This window comes from Mustelus asterias, chromosome 24 (assembly GCF_964213995.1).
Source record: "Mustelus asterias chromosome 24, sMusAst1.hap1.1, whole genome shotgun sequence".
Lineage (NCBI taxonomy): Eukaryota > Metazoa > Chordata > Chondrichthyes > Carcharhiniformes > Triakidae > Mustelus > Mustelus asterias.
Window position 1 is genome coordinate 46,958,274 of NC_135824.1, and position 18,035 is coordinate 46,976,308.

The 18,035-nt window shown below is 48.4% G+C and overlaps 1 protein-coding gene across 4 annotated transcripts in view; it reads left to right on the top strand.

Moving 5' to 3' along the window:
• Positions 1 to 18,035, top strand: part of LOC144511358 (metastasis-associated protein MTA1-like) — a 79,927-nt gene that overhangs the window by 26,187 nt on the left and 35,705 nt on the right. For 2 of the 4 annotated variants that reach the window (XM_078241645.1, XM_078241644.1), the window contains exons 3-8: positions 3,518 to 3,595; positions 5,267 to 5,326; positions 6,866 to 7,004; positions 9,989 to 10,052; positions 11,655 to 11,772; positions 16,983 to 17,085. In XM_078241645.1, the coding sequence (XP_078097771.1) occupies positions 3,518 to 3,595; positions 5,267 to 5,326; positions 6,866 to 7,004; positions 9,989 to 10,052; positions 11,655 to 11,772; positions 16,983 to 17,085 (562 nt within the window). The remainder of the gene's footprint in view (positions 1 to 3,517; positions 3,596 to 5,266; positions 5,327 to 6,865; positions 7,005 to 9,988; positions 10,053 to 11,654; positions 11,773 to 16,982; positions 17,086 to 18,035) is intronic. The other 2 variants (XM_078241646.1, XM_078241647.1) reach the window with 1 other exon arrangement.

The following is an 18,035-nucleotide window of genomic DNA, read 5'->3' on the forward strand; positions in this document are numbered from 1 at the left end:
CAGCTGGGAGAATGATGGTGAACATGTACGCAGGGTGGGATCGTGTTCCGCAAGGTGGAGCCGTGGGGGGGAGCGGGGGGGGGTGAAGAGACGTGTGGGTCCTGCTTGGGATGAATCTTGAGAGGTGTGGTGAAATATGACAGGGAGAAGTCTTATAAAAACGGCTTCTGCCATCATCAGCCCCTCTATTTTTCAGGGAAGGAGTTCAGTCTCAGACATTGAATTGTTCACTTTGCTGCAACTGGTCGCTATCCAATCCTGGCACTGCTTCGCAGAACATTTTCCTAAAATGCTGGTGGGGTATTGACTCGACATCAAGTGCAGTTGATGTCACAGGTTTGTTGTGGTGCCAATTCCAGCAGCATCCTTTCCTAAGCTAACATGTGAAAGCTTCTCCCCTGGCGGAGGGCTGGTGCTGGCTGGTGCCCGCATCAATCAGAGGCTCCCATCTGCTGGGTCTGCCTGTCCAACATGGCTGCCTGGAGCCTCGGCAGGCAGCTGCTACAGCTCTTCAGAGCGAGCGGAGAAGCTTATCCCCTTGTCTGTCTAATCAATGGGAACGGAACAAGAACAGAGACCATGTGACAAAATCTCTCCCAAGTTTCAGAGAAAGACCTGGCGCTTTGCCAGCCTGTGTTGGCGGGCAGGCTCGGTGTCTGTTGGATTAAGAGCTGCTTGAAAGAGAGAGATCTTTCAAACTAGATTAACCGTTTGTGGTTGGGGACATTTTCCCCCCTCAAGAGAAAGGCCTTTGTTTGTTTTGAGTGACTGAAGCCAGGAGAGGATGCATAAAAGATCAGTGTGCATCACTGAGCTCCTCTGTGCTAGTGTGTGGGGAGGGGCCTTTGAAGCCCGTGCTTTATCACAGTGAGCCTCTTTATTGTATACAAATGTGACTGTGCCAATGATTAGCCTAAAACACAAAGCTCCTTACTGTGGTTTCTCTTCACCAGCTTCTTAAAGCGACATTGGACTGGATGATCCCAAAGCCTGAACATAATGGAACACATCTCTCGCTATGTCGACCCGTTTGAACCCTGATCTTTCTCTACAAGCTGCAATATAATTTGTGTCTCTCCCTCACACATACACTCCTACTTTTCCCCTCTCCCTCTGAATTCCACTGGCGCCTGTCACTTTACCCGGGTAACACTTTGCCCTGTCTGAGCCTGGCGTCAGCAGGCTGACACACCTTGAGGGGCGTCGCAGTCTCACCCACCATGTCAGGGCACTGATCAGGAGTGAGAGTCCTCTCTCATCTGTTCCCCCGTTTCACTCTAAGCCCGCTGAAGACTTTACAGCTTCCTGGGTAGCGCAGAGCAGGTTGAGGCCTTTAGCCAGTTAGCAACCCCTGCAGCCTGCCTAGATTCATTTCAGCTTTCAACCTTTCAGTTGGTTTGTGACTAGCTGTCAGATGGAGCTTCTAAAAAAAAATCCTTCAAATTTTCTTCAGTGCTGCAGTACCAATATTTTATAGAAATGGGCAAGTTTATAGTGTGTCTATTTTGACTATCCACTCGAAGGCCTCCTTCGATCCTGAATGGAGAAATGAGATCCCTTTCACAACAGGCCTTGGTGGGCCTGTTGGTGTGGTGTGTTGCATGCTCTGAGGCTCACCATCAGGTCCTCCCTCGCCTTTCCCTCGATCAGGTGTCTGCATCGTCCTTGCCCCGTGTGGATTCGGCTAAGCGCTGACACCGAGAGAGGTGAACGCTGTGGACCCTGGCTCAGTGATGGGGTTGTTGGTTCTTTATGCTGCATATGGACCACGATTACATCCACCTGCTTCGAGGATTGATAGCCACTGGACAAATGCTAGCTGTCATTTCCCCGGAATGGTCAGTGTGATTTGGAGCACTTCCTTGGTGGGTTTTTCAAGGCAACCTCACCTTTGATGATGATTTTATCTTTGCAATTCGTGGAGACGGCAGGCAGTCAGTGTGGGAATCACTCAATTGCGAGCGTATCCATGTGTCTCTGACACTGCCCTTATGGTGGCGATTAGCTGTACATCCACGGTCTTTGTGTGGATGCTGCAGGACTATGATGCAGCGTGGCATTCTGCAGTAGGACAGAGTGTTCTGGCTTTGTGCCCCCTTTGACGTTCCAGCGAGTTTCCAGATTGTATTCAACCTAATTATTACAACTTGGCTAGTGTTGCTAAGATGAGGCCAATAGGTGAGGGTCCGATCACTGCTTCTGGTGCCTGTGCCTAAGCCATCCTCTTCAGAAGGAAATGTTAGTTTCTTTCCTCGTGGTATTGTGCAGATGGAATACTGACTGAACTGTCTTCTGCGGATTTTATTTTATTCTTTCATGGGATGTGGGCGTCACTGGCTGGGCCAGCGTTTGTTGCCCATCCCTAGTTGGCACAGTGGTTAGCACTGCTGCCTCACAGTGCCACAGGGTTCGATTCCCGGCCTCGGGTCACTGTCTGTGCAGAGTTTGCATGTTCTTGCTGTGTCTGCGTGGGTTTCCTCCGGGTGCTCTGGTTTTCCCCCACAGTCCGAAAGATGTGCTGGTTAGGGTGCATTGGCTGTGCTAAATTCTCCCTCCGTGTACCTGAACAAGCACCGGAGTGTGGCGACTAAGGGATTTTCACAGTAACTTCATTGCAGCCTACTTGAGACAATAAATAAACATTAAAATGTGAGTTGCCCTTGAACTGAGTGGCTTACATTTCAGAGACATTACAAGTCAACCACATTGCTGTGGCTCTGGAGTCACATGTAGGCCAGACTGGGTAAGGACTGCAGATTTCCTTCCCTAAAGGACATTGATGAATCAGATGGGTTTTTCTAACAATCGACAATGGTTTCATGGTCATCAGTAGATTCTTAAATCCAGATATGTTTTTCAATTCAAATTCCACCATCGGCCGTGGCAGGATTCGAACCTGGGTCCCCAGAACATTCGCTGAGTTTCGGCATTAACAGTCTCGTGATAATACCACTAGGCCATCGCCTCCCCATGTATTGGGGTAGAAGTGTTTGGTCTGGGATAGCATTCTGCTGGTGAGTAATCCGCTTGCTTCCTCCAGCGTTGATTCCTGTGTCAGCAATGCTTTGTCATTGGCGTAGTTAGATTTGGTGCAGGGCATGTCCGCGGTATTGATGTTGAACAAGCGCTGTGGTAAATGCTGAGAGGATCCAACTTGCGCTTTCAAACCAGAGCACAGTAACCCTAGTTAGATAATAGTTGGAGACATGACCAGGCTTTTCCCTCCAGCTCGGTGGCACAATGGTTAACGCTGCTGCCTCACAGCACCAGGGACCCGGAATCAATTCCAGCCTTGGGTAACTGTCTGTGTGGAGTTTGCACATTTTCCCCGCGTCTGGGTGGGTTTCCTCCGGGTACTCCGGTTTCCTCCCACAGTCCGAAAGACGTGCTGGTTAGGTGCATTGATCCGAACAGGTACCAGAGTGTGGCGACTAGGGGAATTTCACAGTAACTTCAGTGTTAATGTAAGCCTTACTTGTGACTAATAAATAAATTTCTTTGTTTGCGATTTGTACAGGCCAAGAGCTGGATAATTGTGACCCGACACTACCCACCGAGGTCCCAGATGTTCCTCAAGAAACACTGCCTAAAGCTGGTGAGTAAATTGCCATCTCGCGGGTCATTTCCGTCTGCAGTCCGCGTCCCATCAGGACCCCAGGATAAAGTTATGTTCTTGTTCTTTGGAATAAAAGGACCGACCATAACACTGGAGCAGCAGCAATGGGGAAATGGTTCCACGTTGTAAGGATTTTGACTTCCTGTGATTCTGCTCTTGTTGGAGGCTGCTTGAAGATGCTGCATGGAATCCATTCCACTTTTCAGTTGGCCTACGTCATATCTTCCCGGCTTGGGTCACTGTCTGTGTGGAGTTTGCATGTTCCCCTTGTGTCTGCGTGGGTTTCCTCCGGGTGCTCCAGTTTCCTCCCACAGTCCGAAAGACGTGCTGGTTAAGTGCGTTGGCCGTGCTAAATTCTCTCTCTGTACCCGAACAGGCGCCAGAGTGTGGCGACTAGGGGATTTTCACAGTAACTTCATTGCAGTGTTAACGTAAGCCTACTTGTGACACCTAATAAAAACAAATAAATAAGCATAGAATCGCTACAGTGCAGAAGAGGCCATTCGACCCAGGCCCTCTTCCCCCGTCCTATCCCTGTAACCCCACACATTTACCATCTAACCTACAGATCTTGGGACACCAAGGGGCAATTTAGCATGGCCAATCCACCTAACCTGCACAACTTTGGACTGTGGGAGGAAACCCACGCAGACACGGGGAGAACGTGCAGTCTCCACACAGACAGTGATCCGAGGCCGGAATTGAACCCGGGTCCCTGGCGCTGTGAGGCAGCAGAGCTAATCACTGTGCTACCGTGCTGCCCTTTAAGTCAATCATCTCCTATGGGTAGCACTTCTATATGCTTTTGGTTACGGTACCAGTCATATGCTGTCCCTTGCCAGTCTATCTAACGGTCTGGTATGTGGGCCCTGGCCTGTTCCATTCCCATTCACTGGCACTTTGTACAAAACAGGTGAATTACTGATTGCTTGAATTAGTGATTTAACTCCGCAATTCAAGGCTGGATGTAAAAATCCATGTCAAAATGTATTATATTGCTCCTAGTATTAATGTCCCTGTATTTCTTGTGTCATTGCAGTGCTGCCTTTACTGATGAAGTTTAGTGTAAGATGGATATATTGAACTGTTCTGTCCCATTGCCTACTGAAGAACTACAGTTTTTCTCTTGTAGGCCTGAGTCATTTTTTAAAGTTTATTTATCAGTGTCGCAAGGAGACTTACATTAACACTGCAATGAAGCTACTGTTAAAATCCCCCATTCACCACACTCCGGTGCCTGTTCGGGTACACTGAGGGAGAATTTAGCACGGCCAATGCACCTAACCAGCACGTCTTTCGGACTGTGGGAGGAAACCGGAGCACCCGGAGGAAACCCACGCAGGCACGGGGAGAACGTGCAGACTCTGCACAGACAGTGACCCAAGCCAGGAATTGAACCCAGGTCCCTGGCACTGAGAGGCAGCAGTGCTAACCACTGTGCCACCGTGCTACCCAAATGTTGCCGTCATAGAGTTAAAGTTTCCTTAAAGATTCTCCCTTTCAGTGCAACAATTAAATAATACACACTTTAAATTATGTAAAGCACTTTGGGATGTTTTTTGATGTTATGTGTTGTATAATTGCCGTCTGTGTTTCTTTATCTCTCTCTCCCCCCCCCTGCTCCCTCCCCCTGCTCCCCCCTCTCCCCAGGTGCTGACTCTAGCTGGGAAGAGACCTTGGGTGCCAATACCCTCAGTAGCTGCTCTTCAAGTGAGCCCCTATTCTGAACTCTAGATTTTTCCAATTATCGTTATTTATAGTGGTTACCGCTGTGTTGTAGTTACAATAGTGAAAAGATGAGAAATGTCTTCACTTGGATAATGATTGTGGGGAGGCACAGTGGTTAGCATTGCAGCCTCACAGCGCCAGGGACCAAGGTTTGCTTCCAGCCTTGGGTGACTGTGCGGAGTCTGCACGTTCTCCCCATGTCTGCGTGGGTTTCCTCCGGGTGCTCCGGTTTCCACCCACAGTCCGAAAGACGTGCTGCTTAGGTGGATTGGCCATGCTAAATTCTCCCTCAGTGTACCCAAACAGGCGCCAGAGTGTGGCGACTAGGGGATTTTCACAGTAACTTCATTGCAGTGTTAATGTAAGCCTACTTGTGACACTAATAAATAAACCTTAAAACCTTAAATTTTTGTAATTATCTACCTCAGAGACTTACGGACACTCAATTGATGCAAAACTGAGATTGCTAGATTTTTGGGGAATCGAGGGTACGGGGTAGTGTGACAAAGTGGCACTCCTGTCGAAATTCAACTATGATCGTCTTGTGGTGGAGCAACTTGGTGGGCCACATGGCCTGCTTCTGTTTCCTATGTTCTTCATGGATATGGAATTGAGGTGCAGATGAGTTGTGATCTGATGGAGGAGTGTTGGAGGTTGCGACATGACAGACTCTCCTCATGTTCACTAAATCTCGGATTGCGTTTTGGTCTGGGACATTCACGCTTCCACGTCCCAATAGGGGACACCGGATAGTGGCAAGGACCGAGATTCTTTGCTGATTCTCCCTGTATCTCCCCACGCTGCTCTGGTCCGGCTTATCCTGAGCCGGCAGTGACTAACTCGGCACAGACCTGGAATTGAGCCTGGGACTTTCAGTCTGTGTAGCTTTACGGCTGTGGGAAGCTGTGGGTGGGGAGAAGAGATAAATGTGTCTCTTCCCCTCCCTAAGTGCACAGTGCAGGGAAGAAACCTGTCTTAGCTTCAAATTGTTGGGGGAGCAGGAGAGGCTTTCTGTTTATCAAGGGTGTTGGCACTGAGAAACAAAATATTTTCCACTGCTGGCATCTAATGTTGGCATTAAGCACTCCCAGATGTAGCAGGAATTAGATACAGATTAAAGTTCTTTCATTTGACACAACAAATCTGCTTTACTTTCAACCTTTAGAACAAGTGCACAGATTTTGAAATCTAATTTTGGAGAAGTTACTCTCTGGTTGGGACTGATTTCACCTTGTTCATGATTTTCAAAAGAGCAATCCAGTGATACAAGGCACCAATGCCTCTGGAAAGCTGGAGGCACAATGCGCGCTCTCCAAATTTGAGGCCTTACTTTCGAGTGTGAAGCTAGTAATGGCGCTCCAGTGTTCCTGTAGTCTTTTTGCTGTGGTGTCCACCCCACTCTCCCAGACGCAGACAGCGTGGGTGCGTGAGAGTCTGCCCCTGGGCTTTCAGTGGGCTGCCTTGCTCGACGCACCGTGCAGTCGCAACCGGCGTAACCTTTTGTTGTGTTTCTGATTGCAGAAGACCTGGAGGAGGAAATGGAAACCGAAGCAAACTTGGACAACCCACAGCAGCTGACAGAGAAACAACAGCACCAGCTCAAGCATCGAGAGCTGTTCCTATCACGGCAGCTTGAGTCCTTACCAGCCACGCACATACGGTAAGTCGGTGTATGAACTGTACTTGGCAATTCTTCTCCTCTCACCCACAAAATGTCCAAGTACAAACTGGTGCGTGCCATCTTTGTTGGCAGCAGAATTGTCCAGGGAAGAAGCTGCAACGGGCATTCTGATATTGCTGAGCTACAGTTAATCCATTTATTAAAATGGTCTGATGCCTTGTCTGAGAAGAAAACCTGTATTACTGCACTGTGCACCTTGGATCTTTGACATCGGCAACCTGTCACTAGCCTGGATAATTTGCACAACCTTCAGGCTATCTCTACTTCATTAAGGCCCAAAGTTTGGTGGTACCTTCTGCAGCACAGTTTCCACTGTGGGCAGCACAGTTTCCACTGTGGGCAGCACGGTGGCACAGTGGTTAGCCCTGCTGCCTCACAGCGCCAGGGACCTGGGTTCAATTCCCAGCTTGGATCACTGTCTGTGCGGAGTCTGCACGTTCTCTGGGTGGGTTTCCTCCGGGTGCTCCGGTTTCCTCCCACAGTCCGAAAGATGTGCTGGTCAGGGTGCATTGGCCGTGCTAAATTCTCCCTCCGTGTACCCGAACAGGCGCCAGAGTGTGGCGGAGAAGGTGGAAACTCCACACAGACAGTGACCCAAGCCGAAATCAAACCCAGGTTCTCGGCACTGTGAGGCAGCAGTGCTAACCGCTGTGCCACCCCGCCGCCCCTATGTGTGGAATTCACTACCGCAGAATGTAGTTGAGACCAAAACATTGTGTGATTTCAAGAAGAAATTGAATATCGCTCTTGGGGCTAGGGGGGGGGGGGGGGGGGGAGATCAGGATATTGAATTTGATGATCAGCCATGATCAAAATGAATGGCGGAGCAGGCTCGAAGGGCTGAATGGCCTCCCCCTGCTTCTAGTTTCTATGTTTTGTGGTTGATGACCTGCCATCACCAATTCCTGTCTGAGCTCCAGGAGCAGCCAAGTGGTCAATACACAAAGCCCTCCAATCTCAGGTATCAACACATTTGCTTCCAAAAAACAAAGAGCAGTACAGCACCGAACAGGCCCTTCGGCCCCCCAACCCTCTGCCGATTACGTTGTCCTATCCCGTTTGTTTATGTCTCTCAAGATAAGTCTTAAATGTTGCTAATGTAAGTGCCTCAGCCACCTCACTTGGTGCATTCCAGGCCCCCACCACCTTCTGTGTAAAAAAGCTTTCCCCCCACATCTCCACTGAACCTTTCCCCCCCTTACCTTGGACTTGTGCCCCCTTGTATTGTCATTTCTGCCCTGGGAAAAAGCTTCCAACTGTTCACCCTATCCACACCCCTCATAATTTTATAAACTTCTATCAGGTCGCCCCTCAGCCTCCGTCTTTCCAGGGAGAACAATCCCAGTTTCTTCAATCTCTCCTCATAGCTAATACCCTCCATACCAGGCAGCATCCTGGTAAACCTTTTCTGTACTCTCTCCAAAGCCTCCACGTCCTGCACTGGCAGTGTGGTGACCAGAATTGGACACAGTATTCCAAATGTGGCCTCTCCAATGTTTTATACAACTGTAACATAATTTGCCAACTTTTATACTCGATGCCCTGTCTGATGAAGGCAAGCGTGCCAAATGCTTTCTTCACCTTTTCCACCTGTGCTGCCACTTTTAAGGACCCGTGGAGCTGCACGCCCAGATCTCTCTGTGTGTCTGTGCAGCTATAAACACCCCCTTTCCCTCAGGAACTCCTCCAGCTTCTGCAGCACTGTAGGGGTGTTCATACTCTGATAAACTGTTCCAGACAATAACAACACAATGCGAAAGAGCTCTCTCGACATCTAACCCAGAGATTTTGTCTGGGCATTCAGTTATATAGTCTTATTGACATATGAACATATATATACAAACAGAATAGTGCAGAAGTAAGGCTATCCAGCCCCTTGAGCCTGCTCCACCTTCAATAAGATCATGGCTAATCAGTTTGTATTTGAATTTGTTCTTTGACTAGCTGAGGGGTTGTCTCCAAAGGAAGCGTGGGTTTTCTCCAGGTGCTCCGGTTTCTTCCCACAGTGCGGGTTAGGTTGATTGGCCATGTTAAATTGCCCCTGAGATGTGTAGGTTAGAGGGATTAGCGGGTAAAATATGTAGGGATAAGGGGGTAGGGCCTGGGTGGGATTGTGGTCGGTGCCGACTCGATGGGCCGAATGGCCTCTTTCTGCACTGTAGGGTTTCTTTGAAGCGCTTCCATTTGTACTGCATGTTTTGCCTCCTTTGGTATTCGTGATTTTTGGCCAATGAATGACTTTTGAAGTGAAGTTTTGTGGGCAAACATGGAAACCAGTTTGCACTCAGCAAAGTCCCGCAGACAACAATTTATCCAAATTAGCAGTTCATCTTTTTCTGGTTGCGGGATTAATGTTAGCCAAACACACACAACTCTTAGTCACAATTGGACAGTGAACCTCCGTAACTGGGCTTCATTTGATCTCAGCGGCATTTGACAAACCTCAATCGTGCCCGCTCTAACCTGCAATTCTCTTATCAATTGCACGGTGGCCTAGTAGTCAGAGTTTTGCCATGGAGCCCATATTGCCAGGCTTAATTTGTTTAATGTGTTTTTATGTCCCTCTGCTTTTAAATACAACAAAAGCTCCCTCTTTGTAGGGGTGGAGAGATTCTTTCCACTTAGAAAGGAAGCTAGAACTAGAGGGCACAGCCTCAAAATAAAGGGGGGTCAGTTTAGGACAGAGTTGAGGAGGAACTTCTTCTCTCAGAGGGTGGTGAATCTCTGGAATTCTCTGCCCACTGAAGTGGTGGAGGCTACCTCGCTGAATATGTTTAAGTCACGGATAGATGGATTCCTGATCGGTAAGGGAATTAGGGGTTATAGGGATCAGGCGGGTAAGTGGAACTGATCCACTTCAGATCAGCCATGATCTTATTGAATGGTGGGGCAGGCTCGAGGGGCGAGATGGCCTACTCCTGCTCCTATTTCTTATGTTCTTATGTTGTTATGTTTCCATACAGAGGTAAATGCAGTGTGACCCTGCTGAATGAGACTGAAGCTGTCTTTTCATATCTGGAGAAAGAGGTGAGATTTTTCTTCCTTCTGCTGCCTTCCACTAGAGGATATACGATAAGCTGCATGGAGAGCGCTGATCTGTATTCACCGTGCGTGTCAGTGAGGAGCATGTGTGTGTGTCAGTAGGAGTGTGTGTGTGTGCCAGTGAGGAGTGCGAGTGTGCATCCTTCAGTCAGTGGTGCCTGTGCAATCTGCTATGCCTACAGCAGATATCATGTAATAATCAGACTGGGAAGAGATGATATTTTATAATGGATGTTATTATCTAAGTGTGATGTGTTACAAGAAAGAAGTGTGACACTTACAGGAAGTGCATGATGTATGTGAGACTTCTGATTAAGATATTACTGCACCACAGACCAGCTTGGAGAGAGCACTGGCTTCAGGCCAATCCTGCAATGCTGTCACCATATGCTATATGGTTAACACTGCTGCCTCACAGCTCCGGGACCCGGGTTTGATTCCAGCCTTGGGTCACTGTCTGTGTGGAGTTTGCACGTTCTCCCCAAGTCTGCGTGGGTTTCCTCCGGGTGCTCCGGTTTCCTCCCACACTCCAAAGATGTACAGATTAGGTGGATTGACCATGCTAAGTTGCCCCTTGCTGTCCCAAGATGTGTAGGTTAGGGAGATTAGGCATGGTGAATGTGCAGGCTTACAGTGATAGGCTGAGGGAGAAGGTCGGTGCAGACTCAATGGGCCAAATGGTCTCCTTCTGCACTGTGGAGATCCTATGATTCTATTCCCATGGGGCCTGAGTTAACTTCCCAATTCAAAGCAAGCTCACTCTTCTGGAGAGATTTAGTGTGCCTTCCTGTGTGTGTGTGCCTTCCTGTGTGTGTGTGCCTTCCTGTGTGTGTGTGCCTTCCTGTGTGTGTGTGCCTTCCTGTGTGTGTGTGCCTTCCTGTGTGTGTGTGCCTTCCTGTGTGTGTGTGCCTTCCTGTGTGTGTGTGCCTTCCTGTGTGCCTGTCTGTGTGTGTGCGTGCCTGTCTGTGTGTGTGCGTGCCTGTCTGTGTGTGTGCGTGCCTGTCTGTGTGTGTGTGTGCCTGTCTGTGTGTGTGTGCCTGTCTGTGTGTGTGTGCCTGTCTGTGTGTGTGTGTGCCTTTCTGTGCCCATCTGTGTGTGCGCCTTTCTGTGTGTGTGCCCGTCTGTGTGTGTGCCCTTCTGTGTGTGTGCCTTTCTCTGTGTGTGTGTGGCTGTCTGTGTGTGTGGCTGTCTGTGTGTGTGGCTGTCTGTGTGTGTGGCTGTCTGTGTGTGTGGCTGTGTGTGTGTGCCTTCCTGTGTGTGTGTGCGTGTGTGTGCCTTTCTGTGTGTGTGTGACTGTCTCACTGTGCCTGCCATCCTCGCGTGTCTGACTATGTCATGGGAGAGTGCTACTGAGCGGACTTTGCTTTGTTGACCGAGCTCCATTCTCTCATTAAATTCCAGGGTTTTTAATTCCTAGCAGAAGATGGGTTTAGAGATGGAGAAATCAATTGAATTTCAGCGTGATTTTCTTCAGAATTGACTCTGGAATTTCCATACTCGAGAAAGGAGAAGGTGTGGAATTCCCTGGCAGTGACAAAGGGAGCTGTTGAACTCTGGAGTAACCCTGCCTTTTCTGTTTTCTTTCAGGATTCCTTTTTTTATTGTCTAGTCTACGATCCACAGCAAAAGACGCTTCTAGCAGATAAAGGAGAGATCCGTGTAGGTCCCAGGTACCAGGCGGACATTCCAGATTTACTGAAAGAAGGTGGGTTTATTCTGGGAGTGGAACATTCAGAGGTTCCCCCCCCACCATATTTTACTTGCCTCGCCTGGAATATGTGCGTGTGTTTGGGGTGGGGACAGGAGAAGGAAGTGTGAATGATTCAGCTGTTGCCTTTATCCACACGCATCATCGGGCGTATCTCATACTTCCTCTCGCATCCAGTTTGAAGTTTATTTATTCGTGTCACAAGGAGGCTTACATTAACACTGCAATGACGTTGTTGTGAAAATCCCCGAGTCGCCACACTCCGGCGCCTGTTCGGGGACACTGAGGGAGAATTTAGCATGGCCAATACACCGAACCAGCCCGTCTTTCAGACTGAAAGAGGAAACCGGAGCACCCGGAGGAAACCCAAGCAGACATGGGGAGAATGTGCAGACTCTGCACTTGGTGACCCATGCCGGGAATCGAAGCTGGGTTCCTGGTGCTGTGAGGCAGCCACTGTGCCATCGTCCTTTCATGGATGAGGTGAGTAGAAGGAGAAGCAGAAATTTCTAGTCGTTTCCCCAAGAGTCCTTTTGGAGTGAGTGATGCCCGAAGCTGGTTCAGCATTCTTTCAATTCCTGTTTGCCTCTGAACTTGTCAAGCAAAGGACAAAGTTAGCGACGTCAAAGCAGGAATGGGTCATCCACATCCCACAAGCCTGTTCCTCTCTTCATTTAAACGGAGCTGATCTTTATCTCAAACTCCATTTTCCCTCTGAGCTCCATAGCCCTTCGATACTCTTACCTAATAGATCTTGGTAAGTCTTTCAATTTTATTAACACCCCACCCCCACTGGCGATCCATTGCTTTCACATTTTCTCTCCTCCTGCCCCTGACGGCAAATCCTTCATCCGACTGGACTGAAAATGCTCGAGAAATTCTCTCCCAGTGCACCGCCGCTTCCTCCTAGAAAATCTCCTCAAACTCTCTCTCTCTGTGCCCAAGCGTTTGGTCACTCCTTCCGTCCTCCTCTTCCTTGGTTTGGAGTCTTTCTGCCTCAGGCTGATCCCCGGAAGGAAACATAGAAAAATAGAACATAGGAGACAGAAAAGAAAAGAATAGCTCATTGGAACTTACTTGTTCTGAAGATAAGGTTCAGGAGAAATGGTGAAGTATTCAAGACTCTCACAAAAGCAGATAAATTGAATAACTAGTAACATGTTTGAAGATTGCCACAAACTGTTCCAGTCCTGCAGTTGCCAGATTCACCCTCCAAAAATGTACCAGCCCTGGTCTTGAATGTACTCAATGATCGAGCATCCACACTGCACTTGGGTAGAGAATTCCAATTCATCCTATGAGTGAAGAAATTGCAGATTACCTCAGTCCTAAACGGCCAACCCCTTATTCTGGGGCTGAGACCCTTGGTTTTTGACTCAGTGAGCGCTTTCAGAATTTTATCTTTTAATGCGATCACTCCACTATGGTAGCACAGTGGTTAGCACTGCTGCCTCACAGCTCCAGGGACCCGGGTTCAATTCCGGACTCGGGTGACTGTCTGTGTGGAGTTTGTACATTCTCCCAGGTGTCTGCATGGGTTTCCTCCGGGTGCTCCGGTTTCCCCCCACAGTCCAAAAACGTGTAGGTTAGTTGGATTGGCCATGCTAAATGTGTGGGGTTATCGGGATAGGGTGGGGGAGAGGGCCCGGGTGAGATACTGCCAGGGAGTTGGTGCAGACGCAATGGGCTGAATGGTCTCTTCTATACTCATAGAATCCCTACAATACAGAAAGAGCCATTCAGCCAATCGAGCCTGCACGGAACATAATTGCAGCCAGGCCCTATCACCGTAACCCCACGTATTTACACTGCTAATCCCCCTGACAATAAGGGGCTATTACAAGCACTGTAGGAATCCTATGATTCTATGAAATTCCTATCAACTTGAGAGGATACAAGCCCCATCTCTCCTCATAGGATAATCCTCTTAGCTCAGGAATCAATCTAGTGAACCTTGGTTGCACTTCTCTAAGGCAAGCCTAACAAGGAAACCAAAACTGTTTGCAGTCCTCGGGGTGTTATCTTACCAAAGCCCTGTATAATTATCATCGACAAATGTAGTATTTGTTTCCCTAATTGCTTGTTGGACGACATATTAACTTTCAGTGGTTTGTGTACAGGATACCCAGATCCCTCTGAGTACCAGTGTTTCGCAGTATCTCATTTCAAAAATATTCTGGTTTTCTCCTTTCCTACGGAAGAGAATCCAAGTGGATAACCGCATTTGTTCACTTCCATTCCATTTGCCTCATTCTTGCCCACTCACTCCTCAGGTCTATTTCCCATTGCAACCTCTTTGCTTAGCTTAGTTTTCCACCTAACTTGGTATCATCAGCAAACTTAGGTACATTCATAGAATCCTTACAGTGCAGAAGGAGGCCATCCGGCCCATCGAGCCTGCACCAACAGCAATCACACCCAGGCTCTATCCCCTTAACCTCACATGTTTACCCTGCTAGTCCCCAATGACACGAAGGGGCAATTTAGCATGGCCAATCCACCCTAACCTACTCATCTTTGGAGTGTGGGAGGAAACCGGAGCACCCGGAGGAAACCCACGCAGTCACGGGGAGAATGTGCAAACTCCACACAGACAGTGACCTGAGGCCAGAATTGAACCTGGGTCCCTGGAGCTGTGAGGCAGCAGTGCTAACCACTGTAGGCTACCCAACATTATTCATGGTTCCTTCATCACCAGAATTGTAAATAGCTACGGCCCAATTCCTTGCAGTAACCTGCTGGTTATAGTCTTTCATCCCCAAAATTGACATACTATTTTCTGTTGTTAACCAGTCCTCAAACTATGCTAATATATTGCCCTAACCTTGTGTAGAAGCCTCTTTTAAATTGTAGGGGAGTTCAGAGTTATGGAGATAAGGCAGGAAAGTGGGCTTACTGAGTGTTAGATCAGTCATGACCTTATGAAAAGGTGGAGCAGGCTCGAAGGGCTGAATGGCCTACTCCTCCTATTTCTTATGGTCTCTTGTGTGGCACCTTATCGAATGCTTTGTGAAAATCCAAATACAAGACATCTCCTGGTCCCTCTGTACCCACTCTGCTAGTTACAGCCTCAAAAACTGGTCATAGATTTGTCAAACCCTATCTTTCCACGTTGACTCTTTTATTCTTTCAGTCACCGGGAACATCGCTGGCAAAGTCAACATTTGTTGCCCATCCCTAATTGTCCTCGAACTGAGTGGCTTGTTCGGCCACTTCGGAGGGCAGTTAAGAATCGACCACATGTAGACCAAATTTCCTTCCCCAAAGGACGTTTCTGAGGCAGATGGGTTTTTTACAACAATCGATAGTTTCGCGGTCACCATTACTGAGACTAGCTTTCAATCCCAGATTCTATTAATGAATTGAATTTGTATTTCACTAACCGCCGTGGTGGGATTTGAACCAGTGTGTCCAGGGCACTAGCCTGGGGCTTCTGGATTACTAAAATCATTGAACCCCTACAGTGCAGAAGGAGGCCATTTGGCCCATCGAAACTGCACTGACAACAATCCCACCCAGGCCCTATCCACGTAACCCCACCTATTCACCCTTCTAATTCCCCCGAACACTAAGGGGCAATAGAATATGGTCAATCCACCTAACCCGCACATCTTTGAAGCGTGGGAGGAAACCGGAGCACCCGGGGGAAGCCCACGCAGACACGGGGAGAATGTGCAAACTCCACGCAGACAGTGACCTGAGGCCGGAATTGAACCAGGTCCTTGGCGCCGTGAGGCAGCAGTGCTAACCACTGTGCCACCAATCCATTGACATTGCCACTATGCCACCATTATGTCTGCCCAACTATACTATGATTTAAATGCCCTGTTAGTATGTCGCTAATAGATTAGAGCCTTTACCCTCGCATTGATGTCAGGATAACTGACCTACAATTTCCCTCTGTCTTCAGTAGCAGGCTTACTTTTGTTAATTCCCAATCCACAGGGACCATTCTAAAACTTGGGAAATTCTAGACAAAGCCAACACGTCCTCTCTGCATAACCGTTCATTTTTAAAACTCTATGGTGTAAGCATTAGAGTTTCATTGACTTTTAGCCCCTTTAATTCGTCCACTATTATTTCTTTATTAACACTTAATGTCATTAAGTTCTTCATTTTCATTTAACCCTTGGTTCCCTCTAGTTCTAGAATGTTTTTTGTGCTTTTTAGAATCATAGAATCCTACGGTGCAGAAGGAGGCCATTCAGCCCATCGAGCCTGCACCGATGACTATCCCACCCAGGCCCCATCCCCGTAACTTCATGTATTTACCCTGCTGATCCCCCTGACCACTTAAGGGGCAATTTAGCCTGGCCAATCCAGCTAATTAACCCACACATCTTTGGAGTGTGAGAGGAAACCGGAACACCTGGAGGAAACCCAAGCAGACATGGGGAGAATGTGCAAACTCTGCATAGACAGTCACCCAAGGCCGTGAATCGAAGCCAGGTCCCTGGCGCTGTGAGGCAGCAGTGCTGATCACTGTGGCACCGTGTCGCCCATAACATGAAGAGCATTCATTTAATGTCTCTGCCATTTCCTTATTTCTCATTATATTTCCCTAATCATAGACTCTACGGCACGAAGACAATCCTTTCGGTCCAAACTGGTCCATGCCGACCAAAAAGCCCATCTAAACTAACCCCACTTGCCTGCGTTTGGCCCATGTCCCTCTAAACCTTTCCTATCCATGTATCTGTCCAAATGCCTTTTAGATGTTGTCAATGTCTCTGCCTCAACCACTTCCCCCGGCAGCTCATTCCACACACGTACCACCCTCTGTGTAAAAAAGTTACTCCACAGGTTCCCATTAATTCTTTCCCCTCTTAACTTAAACCTGTGCCCTCCAGTTCTCGATTCCCCAACCCTGGGAAAAAGACTGAGTGCATTCACCCTATCCACGCCTCTCATGATCTTATACACCTCGATAAGATCACCCCTCAGTCTCCTACGCTCCAAAGAGAAAGGTCCTAGCCAGTCCGAGTGTCCACCTCTAAAGGGTCCACGTTTATTTCTCTAATTATATGCCGAGTGGAAGCTTTTGCAATCTGTTTTTATGCTGGTTTTCGATTATCCTCCCTTTTCTCTCTCAATGTTATCAATTCTTGGCCACTGTTGCTACACTTGCCAGAGTCTTTGCGCAGACTGATTTACTCCTGTTCTTTGCTCTTTACACTGGCGGTTTTTCTCCTGTTCTATTTCCTCAGATGAAGAGGATGAGAGAGACCAGTTAAAACTTGAAGTAAAAATCTGGGATCCGGACAGCCCCCTGACTGACAGACAGATAGACCAGTTCTTGGTCCTTGCACGGTAAGCCTGCCAATTGCTCTCGGTCCTGTGCCATTGTAGGCTTGAGACAAGGGCCCGGTAAATTCTGGCGGTCTCGCTGCCCTTTTGTACCTGTGGAGAGGGACTGGTGATGGAGCCACCATCACAGTGCCTTGGTGTTGGCCCCTGGGGGACAGAAACATGAGTATAAACTGGGGTCGATGCCCTTTCTTGTTCTGGCTGGAGGGAATGGGGAGAAACTGTCGATTGAAGTGATTGCAGTCTATCTGGAATCTTTCCGAGAACAGCACAGGAACAGGCCCTTCGGCCCACCAAGTCTGTGCTGACACAATGCCTCTCTAATATTTTCCTGCCTCTACGTGGTCCATATCCCTCTATTCCTGCCTATTCATGTTTCTATCCAGATACCTCTTGAACGTTGTTATAGAAGCTGCTTCCACCACCTCCTCTGGCATTGACCATCCTCTGTGTGAAAAACTTCCCCCTGACACCTCTTTTAAATATCCTCCTCTCACTTTCAACCTATACCCCTGAGTAATTGACCCTTTGACCCTGGGAAAAAGATTCTGACTGTCCACTCTATCCGAGCCTGTCGTAATCTTGTCAACCTCTATCAGGTTCCCCCCCATCCCATATCCTCCAGATTTCCTCTAGATTTCTGTCAGAAAGCCAATGAGAGACATCCACCTCCAGCTTGCTCTGGTCAGCACCATCCGAGCTGCAGTAAGAGGGAATAGTGGTGGGTGGTGTATGGTGGTTTGGGGGGGTGGTTTGACATTTTGGGCAATGGTCCTGGCTAGTCTGCTCTTCCTCTCGGGCAGTCTCCGCAGACCCCAACCTTATGTTAAAAACCTTTAATTTGCCGCCAACCTTAGGTGCCATTATCTCTCCCTCAACCGCGCATTGTGACAAAATGAACTTGCTGACAAAACCTTGGGTGCCATTATCTCTGCCTCAATCGCGGGTTGTGG